The sequence below is a fragment of the Lithobates pipiens genome, unplaced genomic scaffold (assembly GCF_037356315.1).
Source record: "Lithobates pipiens isolate NorthernLeopardFrog02 unplaced genomic scaffold, aLitPip1_a1.2 Scaffold_13, whole genome shotgun sequence".
In the NCBI taxonomy this organism is placed as follows: Eukaryota; Metazoa; Chordata; class Amphibia; order Anura; family Ranidae; genus Lithobates; species Lithobates pipiens.
The window spans coordinates 364,323,089-364,337,126 of record NW_027507718.1 but is presented as its reverse complement, the minus strand read 5'-3'; the positions used below and the strand labels follow the sequence as shown (position 1 = coordinate 364,337,126).

General features: G+C 40.9%; 1 protein-coding gene across 10 annotated transcripts in view; it reads left to right on the top strand.

Moving 5' to 3' along the window:
• NEK1 (NIMA related kinase 1) overlaps positions 1-14,038 on the top strand; it is a 209,798-nt gene that overhangs the window by 70,268 nt on the left and 125,492 nt on the right. For all 10 annotated transcript variants that reach the window (XM_077477191.1, XM_077477190.1, XM_077477187.1 and 7 more), the window contains 2 exons: positions 5,751-5,828; positions 6,748-6,843. In XM_077477191.1, the coding sequence (XP_077333317.1) occupies positions 5,751-5,828; positions 6,748-6,843 (174 nt within the window). The remainder of the gene's footprint in view (positions 1-5,750; positions 5,829-6,747; positions 6,844-14,038) is intronic.

Below are 14,038 nucleotides of genomic sequence, written 5' to 3'. Positions count from 1 at the left end.
AGCGATTGGTGGGAAATTATTTGGTCCGCTGTTTTAACGTTAAACTTAGTCCAAGCTGGGGTTCAGGTAGGTTGTAAAACTGCTCCAGGGTGGGGTTTAGCCACAAGGGGGCAGCTGGAGAAAGGGCATTGGCAGGGTATTTCTCAAGTTTAAGTCCTGCCCCCCATGCACGCAACGTGGTGCGCATGGAGGGGGTCAACGGGTATGGGGCTTTTGGGCCACGATACAGTAAAAATTTCAGCGCTTCCAGTGACTTCACCACCGCCGCCTCAACCAAGGTGGCAGGGTTCGTCCTATCAGGAGTGAGCCACCAAGCCACAGTAACCAGCTGAGTGGCTAAAAAATATTTGTACAGGTCAGGGCATGCCAGTCCTCCCTGGGAGGACGGACGTGTAAGCGTTGACCATCCATACCTGGGGGACTGGCCCCCCCAGATAAAGGAGGTAAAAAGGCTATGCAGTCGGGAGAAAAATGATTTAGGGATCCATTGTGGGGATTGGCGAAGTAGGTAGAGAAATTTGGGCAGGATTTTCATTTTTATCAGGTTTATCCGCCCTAGCAATGATAGGGGTAGAGATTCCCATGCCTTCAGTCGCAGCCGCGTCTCCTGAACCACTGGGGATAGATTCAGAGGTAAGAAGTCCGAAGCCTGCCTCGAGACCACCACCCCAAGGTACTTGAAGCTCTTCACCCACTGTAGAGGTATATCGGGGGGGGGGGGGCGGTGTCGCGGGCTGCTGGGTCTATAGGGAACAGAAGTGACTTTGACCAGTTAACCTTAAGGCCCGTGATCGTGGAGAATCAGTTCAGAATTTGTAATGCCCCTCTGAGAGAGGAGTCCGCGTCGTTAAGGAAGAGAAGGAGGTCGTCCGCATACAGGACGACCCTCTCCTCCAGCCAGCCAACACGCAGGCCCCTAATGTGCAGGGAGGTACATAAGGCCTCCGCCAGGGGTTCCATTGCGATGGCGAACAGGGCCGGAGAAAGAGGGCAGCCCTGTCTCGTGCCCCTGGACAGAGGGAAGGACCGGGAGAGACCCCCCCCAGCTTAATGGCTGACGTGGGGTGCTGGTAGAGCGTCTGTAACCATGCAATAAATACCAAGGGGAACCCCATTCTGCGGAGGACTTCCCACAGAAAAGGCCACTCCACAGTGTCGAAGGCCTTCTCTATGTCCAGGGAGGCCACCACCCGGGAACCCTCATTGAGGTGTTGTGCATGGATGTTGGTAAACAGGCGTCTTAAGTTGATGTCAGTGGCTCTATTGGGCATAAAACCGGTCTGGTCCGTCTCTATCACAGATGGCAGAAGGGGCTGTAGTCTCGTAGTGAGCAATTTGGTATTTATGGATTAGTATTATGTGTGCATGGCACATGGAGGTGGGGAGGGTGCCCTCCGTCAGACAGTGAGTATAGAGCTGGGCCAGCTGGGGGGGCAAGAAGGGCCCCGTGGGTTTTGTAGAACTCCATAGGGAGACCATCTGGACCCGGGGATTTTCCTGCAGGAAAGGAGCAAATTGCCCTCTGTACCTCCTCCGGGGTAATGGGCTTCACCAAGGAAGGCTTAATATTAATTGGCTTCGCTGTCCATAATGGTGGGTGAAAAGACTTAAAAGTGAAAGTTGGCACATGGACCAATTCTTTTAAAAACTTTTAAATTAATGCAAAATCTGGTAATTTAAAAAAATATATATTCAAACACCGCTATCTTTTATCTGCTTTGCTGAAAAAAAGCTTGTCTAAAGTGCCTTGTAGTTCAAGAACGGGTTTACACTTACACAACGGAATCTGAGTCATAGCAGTGACCCACCCTCTTCCCTGGCTACTTGTTAAGACAGTGTCAAATTAAAAATAAAATTCAAATGAATATGCTTGCCTTAAAGACTGCCTATACACAACTTGAAGTTTGGCCAATTAAGCAGGAACCAGTACCACCCAGCTGGACAATCTTAGATTGAAATGATTTGAGTGGAATGTTGGCCAAACAGTTACTGCATCCATTTAGATGCAGGCATTGTTCAGGTATACAAAACCTGGCAGGGGAGATTCCTTCATGTATTCTTTTTAGTGTGAATGGCAAAATCCATGTGTGTAAGGCTAGCTTCAGTTAGGGGTAAAATAGGATTAATTGAAGATAAATAGTCAATCGAGACCCTTATGAAAACTTGAACGTTAACCTAAAAATCAAATATTGCATTCTTGGAAACCTCTATATGCACAATGCCGATCAGTCATTGTATAGTATGTATAAGATCTTTTAGAACTAGTGTATTTTCCCAGCTAATCGGAGCTTTCTTAACCACTTCCCGACCATCACACGACTATGTACGTCGGCAGAATGGCACGGGCAGGCAAATTTGTGTACAGGTACGTCCATTTGAAATTAGCACTGACGTAGCAATTTGGCTGTATGCTATGCACACAGCCACATCTAGTGTGCTCATATAAGCACCCATTTCCATCTTAATGATATAATACTTTATCTTACCTTCCAAACCACTCATCCGAATGAACAGACATGACCATCCTTCTTACGTACTCAGTTCCATGCTTATAAAGTGACTCGGTGCCGAATCGCAAAATGTAGTCTGGTCTTAAGCCAGCAAAATGGTCCGGTCTGAAAGTGGTTAAAAGGGCCTCTGATTTCAGTACAATGCCCAACTAGGCCCTATGTAACATGGTGCCATGTGTTCCTGAGGAGGAAATATCTTCTGCAGATGTTATAACATGACACATTAACAGTTTGTGTGGAGGTACGCTTCTGCAGCAGGGTTACTGAATTAAAAATCATAGAGGTCCAATCAGTAAAGTATTATTCTAACAGAGGCCTGAATCGCATGTCCATGCAATGACTCATATTATTCACATCACGGTTCTTTCTCCTCTTAGGCTAGGTTCACATCTCTGTGGCTTAAGAAGGTGTGCAAAATTGAATGTGTTAACGACCCAAAGAGTAATGTGCTGCACTTTAGCAGATGTGTGGGGGTGCCGTTAATTCTTAAAGGCACCCCCACAGCATTGTCATCCTATACCACATTTTCTCCGGCACTACGCCATATAGTGTTGGAGCAGCTCAATATAAAATAAGGGGGGGGGGGGGGTTCAGGGATTTTTCACTGGCTTTTTTCTCAGGTAAAATGAATGGGCTGCTCTACCTGCGACATGCATGTGCAAATGTGCATGCATAGGTCTGAACTGAGCTTCATATGGCAGTCCCTCTCTTTACATCACAGATCCCTCCCCTTCACATCAAAATCCCCACTTCATATTACTGTCCTTCGCCCCCCTATAATTGCCCTTTGCCCTCTTACTGTCTTGAGCCCCCATATTTGTCCTTGGCCCACCCAATATTGTCCTTCGTTCCACCCATAATTGTATTGGCTCCTCCCTTACCGTCTTAAGCCCCCTATTACAGTCCTTTGTTCCCCTCAGCTCCACCCCTACTGTCCTCAGTCCTCTATTACTGTCTTAAGCAGCCTTTCTTCACATTACACAGACTGGGTGAGGACCAGGAGGCACAGCGGGTCTGGACAGAGAGTGGGACCTGCAAGCTGGTTATTGGTTGCTTGGACGGCCCTAGCAACCAATTACCTACCTGTGAACTCGGGAAGCAAACCTCTGCCTCTTGCTGCAGGGGATGATCACAGTGATGGCTTCAGGGCACAACAGGTTTCTAAATGGCAGGACAGTGGCGGTCCAGACAGGACAATGCGTCGGTCTGGATGCGGACCGCGGTCCACCATTTAGTGATGCCTGTCCTATAGTATGGAGCAGAACAAAATTTTGGATATTTATCTCTCTGAATGATTAGGTGGAACATACTTTTAATTTCTAAAATTCAATTTTGTTTGATCTTTTAACAAACGGCAAAAAATAGTTTCCTGATATACATTCTAAAACTTAGGAACCGTGTCCGCATTTATGTAGCTAGTACGTACTTTTGTGGTCAAACTTGAAGAACCCCTACTATGTTTGTGTTCCCGTTCACACTGCATACCTAACAATAACAAAAAAAAGTTTATTATATTTGTAGTTGTATCTTTGGAGCAGATTTATACGATATATATATTTTCCTTTTTAAGCTTGCAGGTTTAAAGTGATTGTAAGGGTTCATTTTATTTTTTTAAATGGGGGTTACCTTTCAGGCGTGCTTCCGAGCCCAGCATTCGGTGTCCATAACCGCCGAGTGCATGACTTGGTCTGCCCCTTGGCGTCCTTGTCATTGGATTTGATTGACAGCAGTGGAAGCCAATGGCTGCGCTGCTATCAATCTATGCAGTCAAGAGCTGAGAACCCCAGGCAGAGAGACGGCGTGTTCCCGGCATGTCAAGTTCAAGGGCTCAGGTAAATAAACCGGGGGGGCTGGGGGGGCAGTCACTACCAGGTGTTTAAACATGAAGGTTTGCAACCCCTTTAACTCTTATGCCCTGTACACCTGGTCTGATTTTCCAAGGGAAAAGGTCCGATAGGATCATGTTGTCAGAAAATACAATTGTGTGTGGGCTCTATCGGACTTTTTCCATCGGAAATTCAGACGGAAAAAATTTGAGAGCAGGATCTCAAATTTTCTGAAGACAAAATCCAATCTGACTTTTTCCGAACGTTTGTAGAGAATTACGATCAGACAAAGTGCCACACATGCTCAGATCTAATTACGAGACCAAAGCTATTGGCTACTAGCCTCAACGTAGTCCCGTCATCATGAACGAACGTCATCGCGTTCCGAACGATGAGATTTTCCGACAACTTTGTCTGACCATGTGTATGCAACACCAGTTTTGGAAAAAATCTGTTTGAAAAAATCAGACAGGTTTTGTGGTCGGAATGTCCGACGGTGTGTACAAGGGCTTACACTTTGTGTCTCCCTGGCAGCAGTGTTTATCCTGTCACCTCTCCTGCTTTTATATTTACCCTCCTGAATCTGTGATCCCTCTGCATAGTCTGTGTTATTCTGGTTGTTCATTTCTGAAGTTTAAACAGTATAGGTGCTTTATTTTTATTGTTTTACATGGCTACACCTGCAAAAGGGGCCAGCCTGAAGATATCTATAAGGATTTAATTTTCTGATTAAAGTTCCACTTTAAGGCTGCATTCACACCTGAATGTAGCGATTTCAAGCAGAAAATCGCGCGAATTTACAGCGATTTATGCAGTGTTTGTTTTTTACCGCAATTTGCCGCGATTTTGTGCAGGAAAAAAGGTCACCAATCTTAAAAGAAGAAAAACACCCAAATCTGCTCAATTTGAGTGACAAAAAAGGATCCGGAACTTGTTTGAGCTTCAGGCGTTCGGCTTCAGGAGACATGGAGTGGAGATCTGAACCCTCTCCATTGAGAATAATAGATTTTTTCCCCTCTAGCGTTTTGTTGTTTCAGGCTTCAAGCTACAAAACGCTCAGGTGTGAATGGGGTATAAGTTATGCAATGTGAATGGAAATATGTAACAATCTCAATTTGCCTACAAAAGTGGAGATGCACTTTAAAACTATAACTAGGGCACAATAAATGTTACACGTAGTCCGAAATCTAAAAGTACACACAAATATTGGTTATTAGCAGAGTTTATATAAAGGGAAGCAACTGTTGATATGATAAGAAAGCTTTTTCATAATGCACACTTGTTTTGTGAATTTTGTTGTGTGTTTTTTTTTCTTCCTTCATATTTTAACATAATCTCTGGATGTAGAATGTGTGTTTGTTGACCGGCTAACATTTTAGAAATGTTCTTAAACATGTTTATTTTGATCTAACAGGGAGATGAAGGCCAACCTAGTAGCAAAGGCAGCAGCGAGGAAGCTGAGCTCAGAAGGAAAAAAATTGAAGCTTTAAAGGTATTGTATATCAGAATTGTTTGTTTTTAGTAGGAGGTTTAGTTTTGAAAATTGATCTCAGTTATACAATCCATTGATCTACTAGTTATCACAGAACGCTAATCCCATAAGTAATGCAGAACAACTGGCTTCTATTTGTATTCGTGTGTTTATTATTTAGTACCTTTGTACTTTTCGACTTGGGTTTAACTAAAATATTTGATTTAACAGAGGGTTTAGCAAATTCTGATATCATAGGCGATCATGTTCACCCTGTGCCAGTGCTAAAAGTACATTTGTAAAACTGGTTCGAATAAGAAAGATACCCACCAGTGTTCTTGGCTGGCTCTCCCCTGCATTGCCGCAGCCGCTAGCAGACAAAGAAAACATGGGGGTAGAAACAGGTAACAATTGCCCAGATTTTATCATCACCTTAAGTAGAAAAACAGTATAAAATAGATTGTTTAGACTAAGCTTTGTTTCTTTCCCTTCCTTCATAAAAAAAAAAAAAAGATGGGGGGAAAAAATATTTTACATTCAGTGAAGGTATGTGTTTTTTTTTTTTTTTTACTACTTCAAGTTATTGTGACCTTAGGTTACCTTTTTCCCCAGACCATTTTTGAGACTATGATTCACTATTTCTGATATGAGATTTTGTGCAAGTCACATGCCCTTTTGAAATAAATAATCTCCTATTTATCCAATACATCTGCTTTTAAGGTCTGAGGTTAGATATCCATGACCTAGACAATTGCATGTTGGGTTTTTGCAAATCCAGGCTGTGAGTGGATTTGCAGCACTGTTACCTTAACTCCAAGTTTAGAATCCGTCCATCCTATAAACTCTGTATGATACCGTCTCTTTCATTCAATTTAGGTTGTACAGATGTTGTTAATAAAAATGCATCCCAATTCCAATAAAATCATTACTTTTTGTGCAGGCCCAAGCCAATGCTAGAGCAGCTGCATTAAAAGAAGATCTAGAGCGAAAGAGAAGGGAAGCTGATGAAAGGGAGAAACGAGCCTGGGATGAGCATGTAAGAAAGTTTAAGAGCTTTATTTTAAATTTATTTTGAAATATATTTCCATTCAAATAGATTTCTGTGGAAAAAAAACCTTCATGTACAGTGCTTGTGAATGCTTATTGAAAGCAATATTTTAGGTGGATGTCAATGGATTTGATCTAATTCACTAACTTTAGAGCTAGCCACAAATGGTAACTGGTCATGCCCTTGCACTTCCACATTAAAGGGCAGGAAGCTGAAGTTAAATACCAAGTGACTCTCAAATCCACCCAATTCTTGCACCTTCACTTCACACCTCCCATCACCCCGATTTCTGCACCTTCACACCTCAGATCAGCCCTAAATCCTCCACCTTCACGCCTCAGGTCACCCCAGTTTCTGAACCCTCAGATCTAAAAAAGCCCCAATTGCTGCACCTTCACAACTCAAATCAGCCCCAATTCCTGCACCTGTTAGTAGATCCCAATAGCCAACAAGGTTCAGCACTGCAGGGGACTGGGATAAGTGGGGTAGTGTATAGGGGCCAGCCGGGCAGAGGTCTGAGGTCAGTGGGGCAGAGGATGGGGGCAGTGTACACTGGTCAATGGGGCAGAAGTTTAGGGTCAACGGGACAGAGGACGCAGTCTGCAGGACAGTGTTCATGGGTCAGAGGGCAGGAAACTAGGGTTAGTGCTGACAGGACACACATCAGAGCTCCTCCTCCCCACCCTGAATATAACCAAGCTCAGATTCTTTTATAGACACAGCCTCTATTTTTACGCAGTGTGTAGTTGGCTACTGCAGCTTTTCTGCTGTTCCGATTACAGGAGCAACATGGCAGGCAGCTTTATACTGTGAAGATGGAGGTTGTATCTGTAAAAGAATCCAATTTCAGCTACTTAAAATGCATCTGGAAAGTATTCACAGCCCTTCACTTTTTCCACAGTTTGTTTATATTCTAGCCTTATTCCAAAATGCATTAAATTCATTATTTTCCTCCAAAATTTTACAGACAATACCCCATAATGACAATGTGAAAGAAGTTTGTTTGCAATCTTTCAAATTTATTAAAGCGTTTGTTAAATTAATATCCTGGTCCCTTAAAGTAGATGACATAGCACAGCGCTTGTGCTATGTAATCTGCCCCCTCTAAACTGTAAAAAAAGAAAACCCCAAATCTACCACTTGCTGTATGGACTCTCTATATCATGCTGAACACAGCATCTATGTTGGCTAAAAAAATGGCAAGCCGAATGAGGTGGGCAGAACTGGAGGCAGGAAAGAGGCAGCCAGGCTCCTTTCTGTGTAGTCAGTCGCAAAGGATCGGACGACTAGTTTTGTTGATACTGTATGTCGGGTGTCTCCTAAAATGCAGGAAAGAGGCAGCTGGTGCTTATGTGTCCGGGTCGTCGCATGCCATCATAAATGTGGCCGTGTGACGGGGGTTACCAACCCCTGGTCTGAACTGATAAAATGGTTCAGTTTGAATTGTTCTTTTTGTTCTTTTTATATTTGAATGTTTAGGTTTTATCCACTGGCTTAAATAACTCTACTTTTTGTTGAGAGAGAGAAAAAAAAAAAAACATTCCCCTATGGGTGATCAATGTACATTGCAAGGATTTTCACAAAATTTGTTGCAGATTAGCGACTTTTTCTTACATCGCTACATAGTTTGATTTGAAGAAGGACCCAAGTCCATTCAGTTCAACCCACAGAGGAAAAAAAAAGGGAAGGAATAGCTTTTTGTTAAAGCGTGTTTTATGCAGGACTCTGAATAGGAAAAACTAATTCATTAGGGTTGCTTTTACAATTGTGACTGCACCCTGCCTGTCAACAGATGTGAAAACCCCAATGGGGCTTTCTGCGATTAGCTGTGAGTAGGCAGCCCTACTAGAAAGCAATGGGAGACTTATGGCTTTTGCAGCAAATTTGCCCACTTGCATGTGATCGCTGCTTGAGAGATTAAATGTGAGTGTGCCTAATTGGCTACTGAGAGCTGGTAGCTTCCCATTTGCCTTCATCATGGAAACCACTGCTGGGGTTTTCCCATCTAATCTGAGGCAGTGTGTATTCGCAGATGCGAATGCACCTTTACAAGTAATTGATGCTCTTTCAGGTTTCTGGTGGCAAAATTTGCAGTGTCCGCATCCCTTTAGAATTGATCAACCTTTGGGAAGTATTTCATCAACAAGGACAATCTTGTTGCAGAGCATGCCTGAAATTTGGTATATATCTTGGTGCAGAATTCTTCCCATAAGAGGGAAATGACATTTCTGTACGCCATATACAGAATGCCTCCAGGTTGCCACATTTCACTGAATTTGTGCAAATGTAGAGCAGGTTGAAATGGAAATATGCTGTACACAGAAGGTTTTTCACCTTCATGCATAGGTTGCATGAAGGTAAAAAAAAATCTTCAGCTTTTACAACTACTTAAAATTACAGTAAGGCTTTTGTAGCAATTGCATATGTGAGGTGCATTTTTTTTTTGTTTGTTTTTTGTTTTCTATATTGTTTTTCCCTGAAAGTGAAGTTGCCCTTTAAGGCTGGCCATACATGTTAATTTGGTCTTCTAACTTGGTTGCCATTTGCAGTTTTGTTCAGATTTGACCAGCGCATACATTTGGCATTTCCACCAAATTTGCAGGTCATGCAGGAGTAAAATATACGGTAACTATTAACATGACCACATAAAAGCAAATTCAGTGTTTGTATACCTGCATACACCTTCGTTTTTATTTAATATCCTGATGTTAAAAATCAAGTATGTACTCTATATTGAGAATTACAAGCTATCCCAACAGACACTACCATTACTACAATTCTTGCCTTTTTTTTGGCTTCAAAGTGACACTTCCTAATGAAGTTAAAAGATGAGTATGTGATAATAGTTATGTATGTGGGCAGCACAGAGGTGTAGTGGGTAGCACTCTCACCTAGCAGTAAAAAGGGTTGCTGCTTCTAATCCCAACCAGGACACTACCTGCCTGGAGTTTGCATGTTCTCCCTGTGCCTGCGTGAGTTTCCTTCAGTTTCCTCCCACACTCCAAAGACGTGCTGGTAGGTTAATTGGCTTCTGTCTAAATTGGCCCTAGTATATGAATGGGAGTTGGGGACCTTAGATTGTAAGCTTCTTGAGGGTAGGGACTGATGTGAATGTACAATGTACATGTAAAGCGCTGTGTAAATTGACGGTGCTATACAAGTACCTTAAATAATAATGTATGTCAGTCCTAATTGGTATAAGAGAGCAACGTGCAATTAGTGTAGATATACAAAAACCCTGTCTCATATATGCAAAAAGAAAAAGCAGCGCTCCAAAGTTATGAAGCTATGACACCCGTGAACAATATAATAAACAGAAGGATATAATGAATATATAAAGTAAAATTCAAACAATATCCGATAATAAAAAGACAATGGTAAATGTCCAATAATGAGTTGTTACAATGAACAGTTAAACCCTCCACCACGTGTCTTGCCTTCACCTTACATAAAAAAAAATGCGAACTCACCAGACAGAAATGCTACCTAACATATAGAAGAGCTGAATGCACTCTTTACTGATATGACTCTTCTCAAAAGGAATACATCAGCATCCAATTAGTCAGCCAGGTATCAACTCTCTCCATTAAAAATCTCATGACATCAGAGGAATTTACCACTTCTATCGAATAAAACAAGCCACCAAGATCAAAGGTATCTATTGGTAATATCGTATGTAAATATAAAATGTTTTAAAAACAATGCAGTAAAATACACACACATCCTGCTGGTATCACAAACTTAAATCTGGTGCCACCAGTCTATAGCAGTGAGTGGCGATAGGACCTCAGGCATATACGGAATGAAGCGCTACAGCTGTTTCCTGTTATGAGCATCATCAGGAGCATATAATGAAAAAGCTAGTGGCTTGCTTTATGCAGCCCTACACAGGATGTCACACATTCCAGTTCTGGAGACAGCCAGAGTATACAACATCACTTCCAGTGCCGGCGCCATGTTTACAAGGTCTACAACTTAATTTCTGGATCGACACCATATTACAAAAAGCCTGAATGGTGTAGTCATGTCTGGTTCAGGCCCCATTTGAAAGAAGATCCTGAAAATCAGCTAATGGCAGATGCCTCAATTATATGAATAAAAATTTTGGTATTGAAAAAACAACTAATTTCAACTAGGCAAGTCACCGGAACTTGCCCTAAATGATAGCTATGAAAATAAAAAAATAATCATATTAAACAAGGGTGAATTTTGAAATGGACACTGTCCAGTGTAATTCTATACATGTGTAATAATATATAAAAATATTTATATATAAAAAAATTCTATCTGAATAACTGCTCTTCCAATAAATGGAGAGAGAGAGAGAGAAAAAACTGTTAGGTAACTACATCTGTAATAGCAGAATTGAATAAAAAAAAAAAAAGCTAATGTCACAATAATATTCTGAAGAGTAGAAGATGATGTTCGAGAAGAGTCAGATCGGTAAAGAGTACATTCGGCTGTTCTATATGTTGGACAGCATCATTTCTGTCTGGTGAGTTTGCATTTTTTTTTTTTTTTTATGTAAGGTGAAGGCGAGACACGGTGGTGGAGGATTTCTCAGCTGTTCATTGCAATAACTCATTATTGGACATTTGCCCTATTGTCTCTTATCAGACATTGTTTGAATTCTTATATATATATATATATATATATATATATATATATATATATATATATATATAAAATATATATATAAATTTTATTTTAAGAGAAAAAGGGCAATCGCCAAGATACACCGACAACCAAACACAGTATAGTAGAAATACAGAGCAGAACTGATAGTTAAAATTCCATTACAATAGCTTAAATCGGGAAAATATGGCCTTGGCCTAAAGTCCAGTCTGAAAAGGAGAAAAAATAAATAAATAGTGGGACTTTATATGAAGCATATCGCTACATTAGAGGAGCCAATCAATTTACACATTGTTCCATTTATTTATACAAGTCATACATACATAAAGTAGTACGTTGTAGATTAATAACATTTTTTACTAATAAGTCTCAGTCAATAGATCATGATAATACATAATTGATTCAACAGAACACAAGGTAATCTCATAATAGAATATTGATTATGAATTAGTAATTATAAATTAGTAAAAACTGAGTTCTTCATAGTATAGCATAATTACGGTAGTTCAGTATAATATGCATAATGCTCAACCTAAGTATGTAGACCTAAATTGTAATAGTAACAGCATATAGACATCAATGGTGGATTGGTTCATTAAAATAATGTAAAATAAAATAGACAAAAATACTGTGACAACGCATCATAGGAAAGCTATGGTCATGGTTATATACCACTCATCAGGAGCAGGTGCAGAAAATAGGGGTATCTATAATGAAATAAAAAGGACCAAATAAATATATAATAAAAAGAATATAAACATAAAAAAGGGGGGAACAAGGGGGACCCTATGTGTGTGGATGGGGTGCAAATTTGGTGAGAGAGGGGTCGACGGAAGGAAGAAACAAAAGAAGTTTCTTGAGAGAGAGAAGACTTTGCAGTTTGTTTGCGGCTTTTTCCACTGAGGAAGATGGGTGTTTTTGCCATCAGACGCATGATCTTGTCAAGGGTTAGTCTGAAGAGGTGCAGTTTTTCTAGTCCTAAAATGTACACATCCCCAACAGAGAGTCAAGCAGGTGACCTTGCCTTTCTCTGCTGCAGTTAGGCAGCATAAACTAGTCCCCCTTCCTTGCCCCCAGCCTGACTGGATAATGGAGTATTGGCATATCAATCAGTTAAACCATGTACGTACTCTGCCCTCTCCACTTGTCAGCATGTTCTATGTCAGCACAAAAGCATGCAGCACACCTAACTAGCTCACTATCTCCCAATTTTTTATAAGCTGTAATACAACCACCTTTCAGGACCACCTCAATGTCATAAAAGTGGAGGGGAGACCCATTGCTGCAGTGAAATCAAGAACATAAGCTCTATGCACAATTTATAGGAGCATATTTAAAAAAAATAATCTTTGTTTTTATGCATCCAATTCTGTTTTGCAGTTTGTTCCAAAACACGTAGACATGATCTCCGGTTTTAAACACCACTGCACCTTTAGACTTGTAAAGTGAAGCACTAAGCTGTTACAAAACAAATATTTTACCCAAACCTGACAGCCTACTTTTTTTTAGTCAAACTAAATGTGAGAAAGTGTAACTTTCCCTTGTTTGGAGGTGTGCAAAAGGTCAACACAAATACACAGCTTATAAGGTGTTTTTTATTAAGTGCAGTTTTGCCCCTTAATTAATGTGTATAAGGGGAATAATAAAAGTCAACAAGACTACGTTTATGTCAATGAGGCCATTGTGGTGAACAGAAAGAATGCGACCTGCTATAGCTGACAGGTTTATGTCTGTCTGCTTCTGGAGTATTATATGAGGCCATAGTGTCAATGTCCCCTTTTTTTTACTGCTCGCTATAATGAAAACGCTACCAAACAAACCTCTAGGGAAGTGAAAAGGTGGCGATACTGCTGCAGCAAGACACATTAAAACTGTTCCCCTAAAGCAAACACAAAGACAACTAAAATGAACAATGCATTTGAAAAGACAAATGCATTATTACAATGAACACAGATAATAATTACATGAATAATCCGAATAGAATTCATACAATTCCAACTAACACCGTAAAAAAAAAAAAAAAAAATACTGAATTTAGTAAATTCTAGATAAACTTTATATTGCTCTATGGTGCATAACGCTTTAAGCGCAAGTCTAAAGTGCATTTGAAACAGGACATGCAGTTAAGTGTTGGGAAACAGTGTCCTATAGAGGAACAAAGAGCAGACTTTGGGACAACATTTCATTTTGCAAAACAAAAGACATTGAGAGGAGGCAAAGGTTGGTTCGTTAATTTCTGGACAATGCTTTAAATATCAGAAAGTTGGTTTTATTTGGCTGTATGGTTCAGAATTTTAAAAACTCTCTCAGCTCTGATTGTCCTCTATTCTGTTTAAAAAGGAGACATTTGGGGTTTGCAAGAACACAAAACATTATACTTACCTCTATGCTGCAGCTGTCCCACATCGGACCTAAGCCGGAGAACTGAGTGATCACATGACCATTGATTGCTCAGCTGTCAATCAGGAAGGCGTTCCAGAGTCTGCTGTTGACGGATTCTGGGTCACAAAAGAGCAAAAAAAATGTACTTCTGTGACCCCCAAGGGAA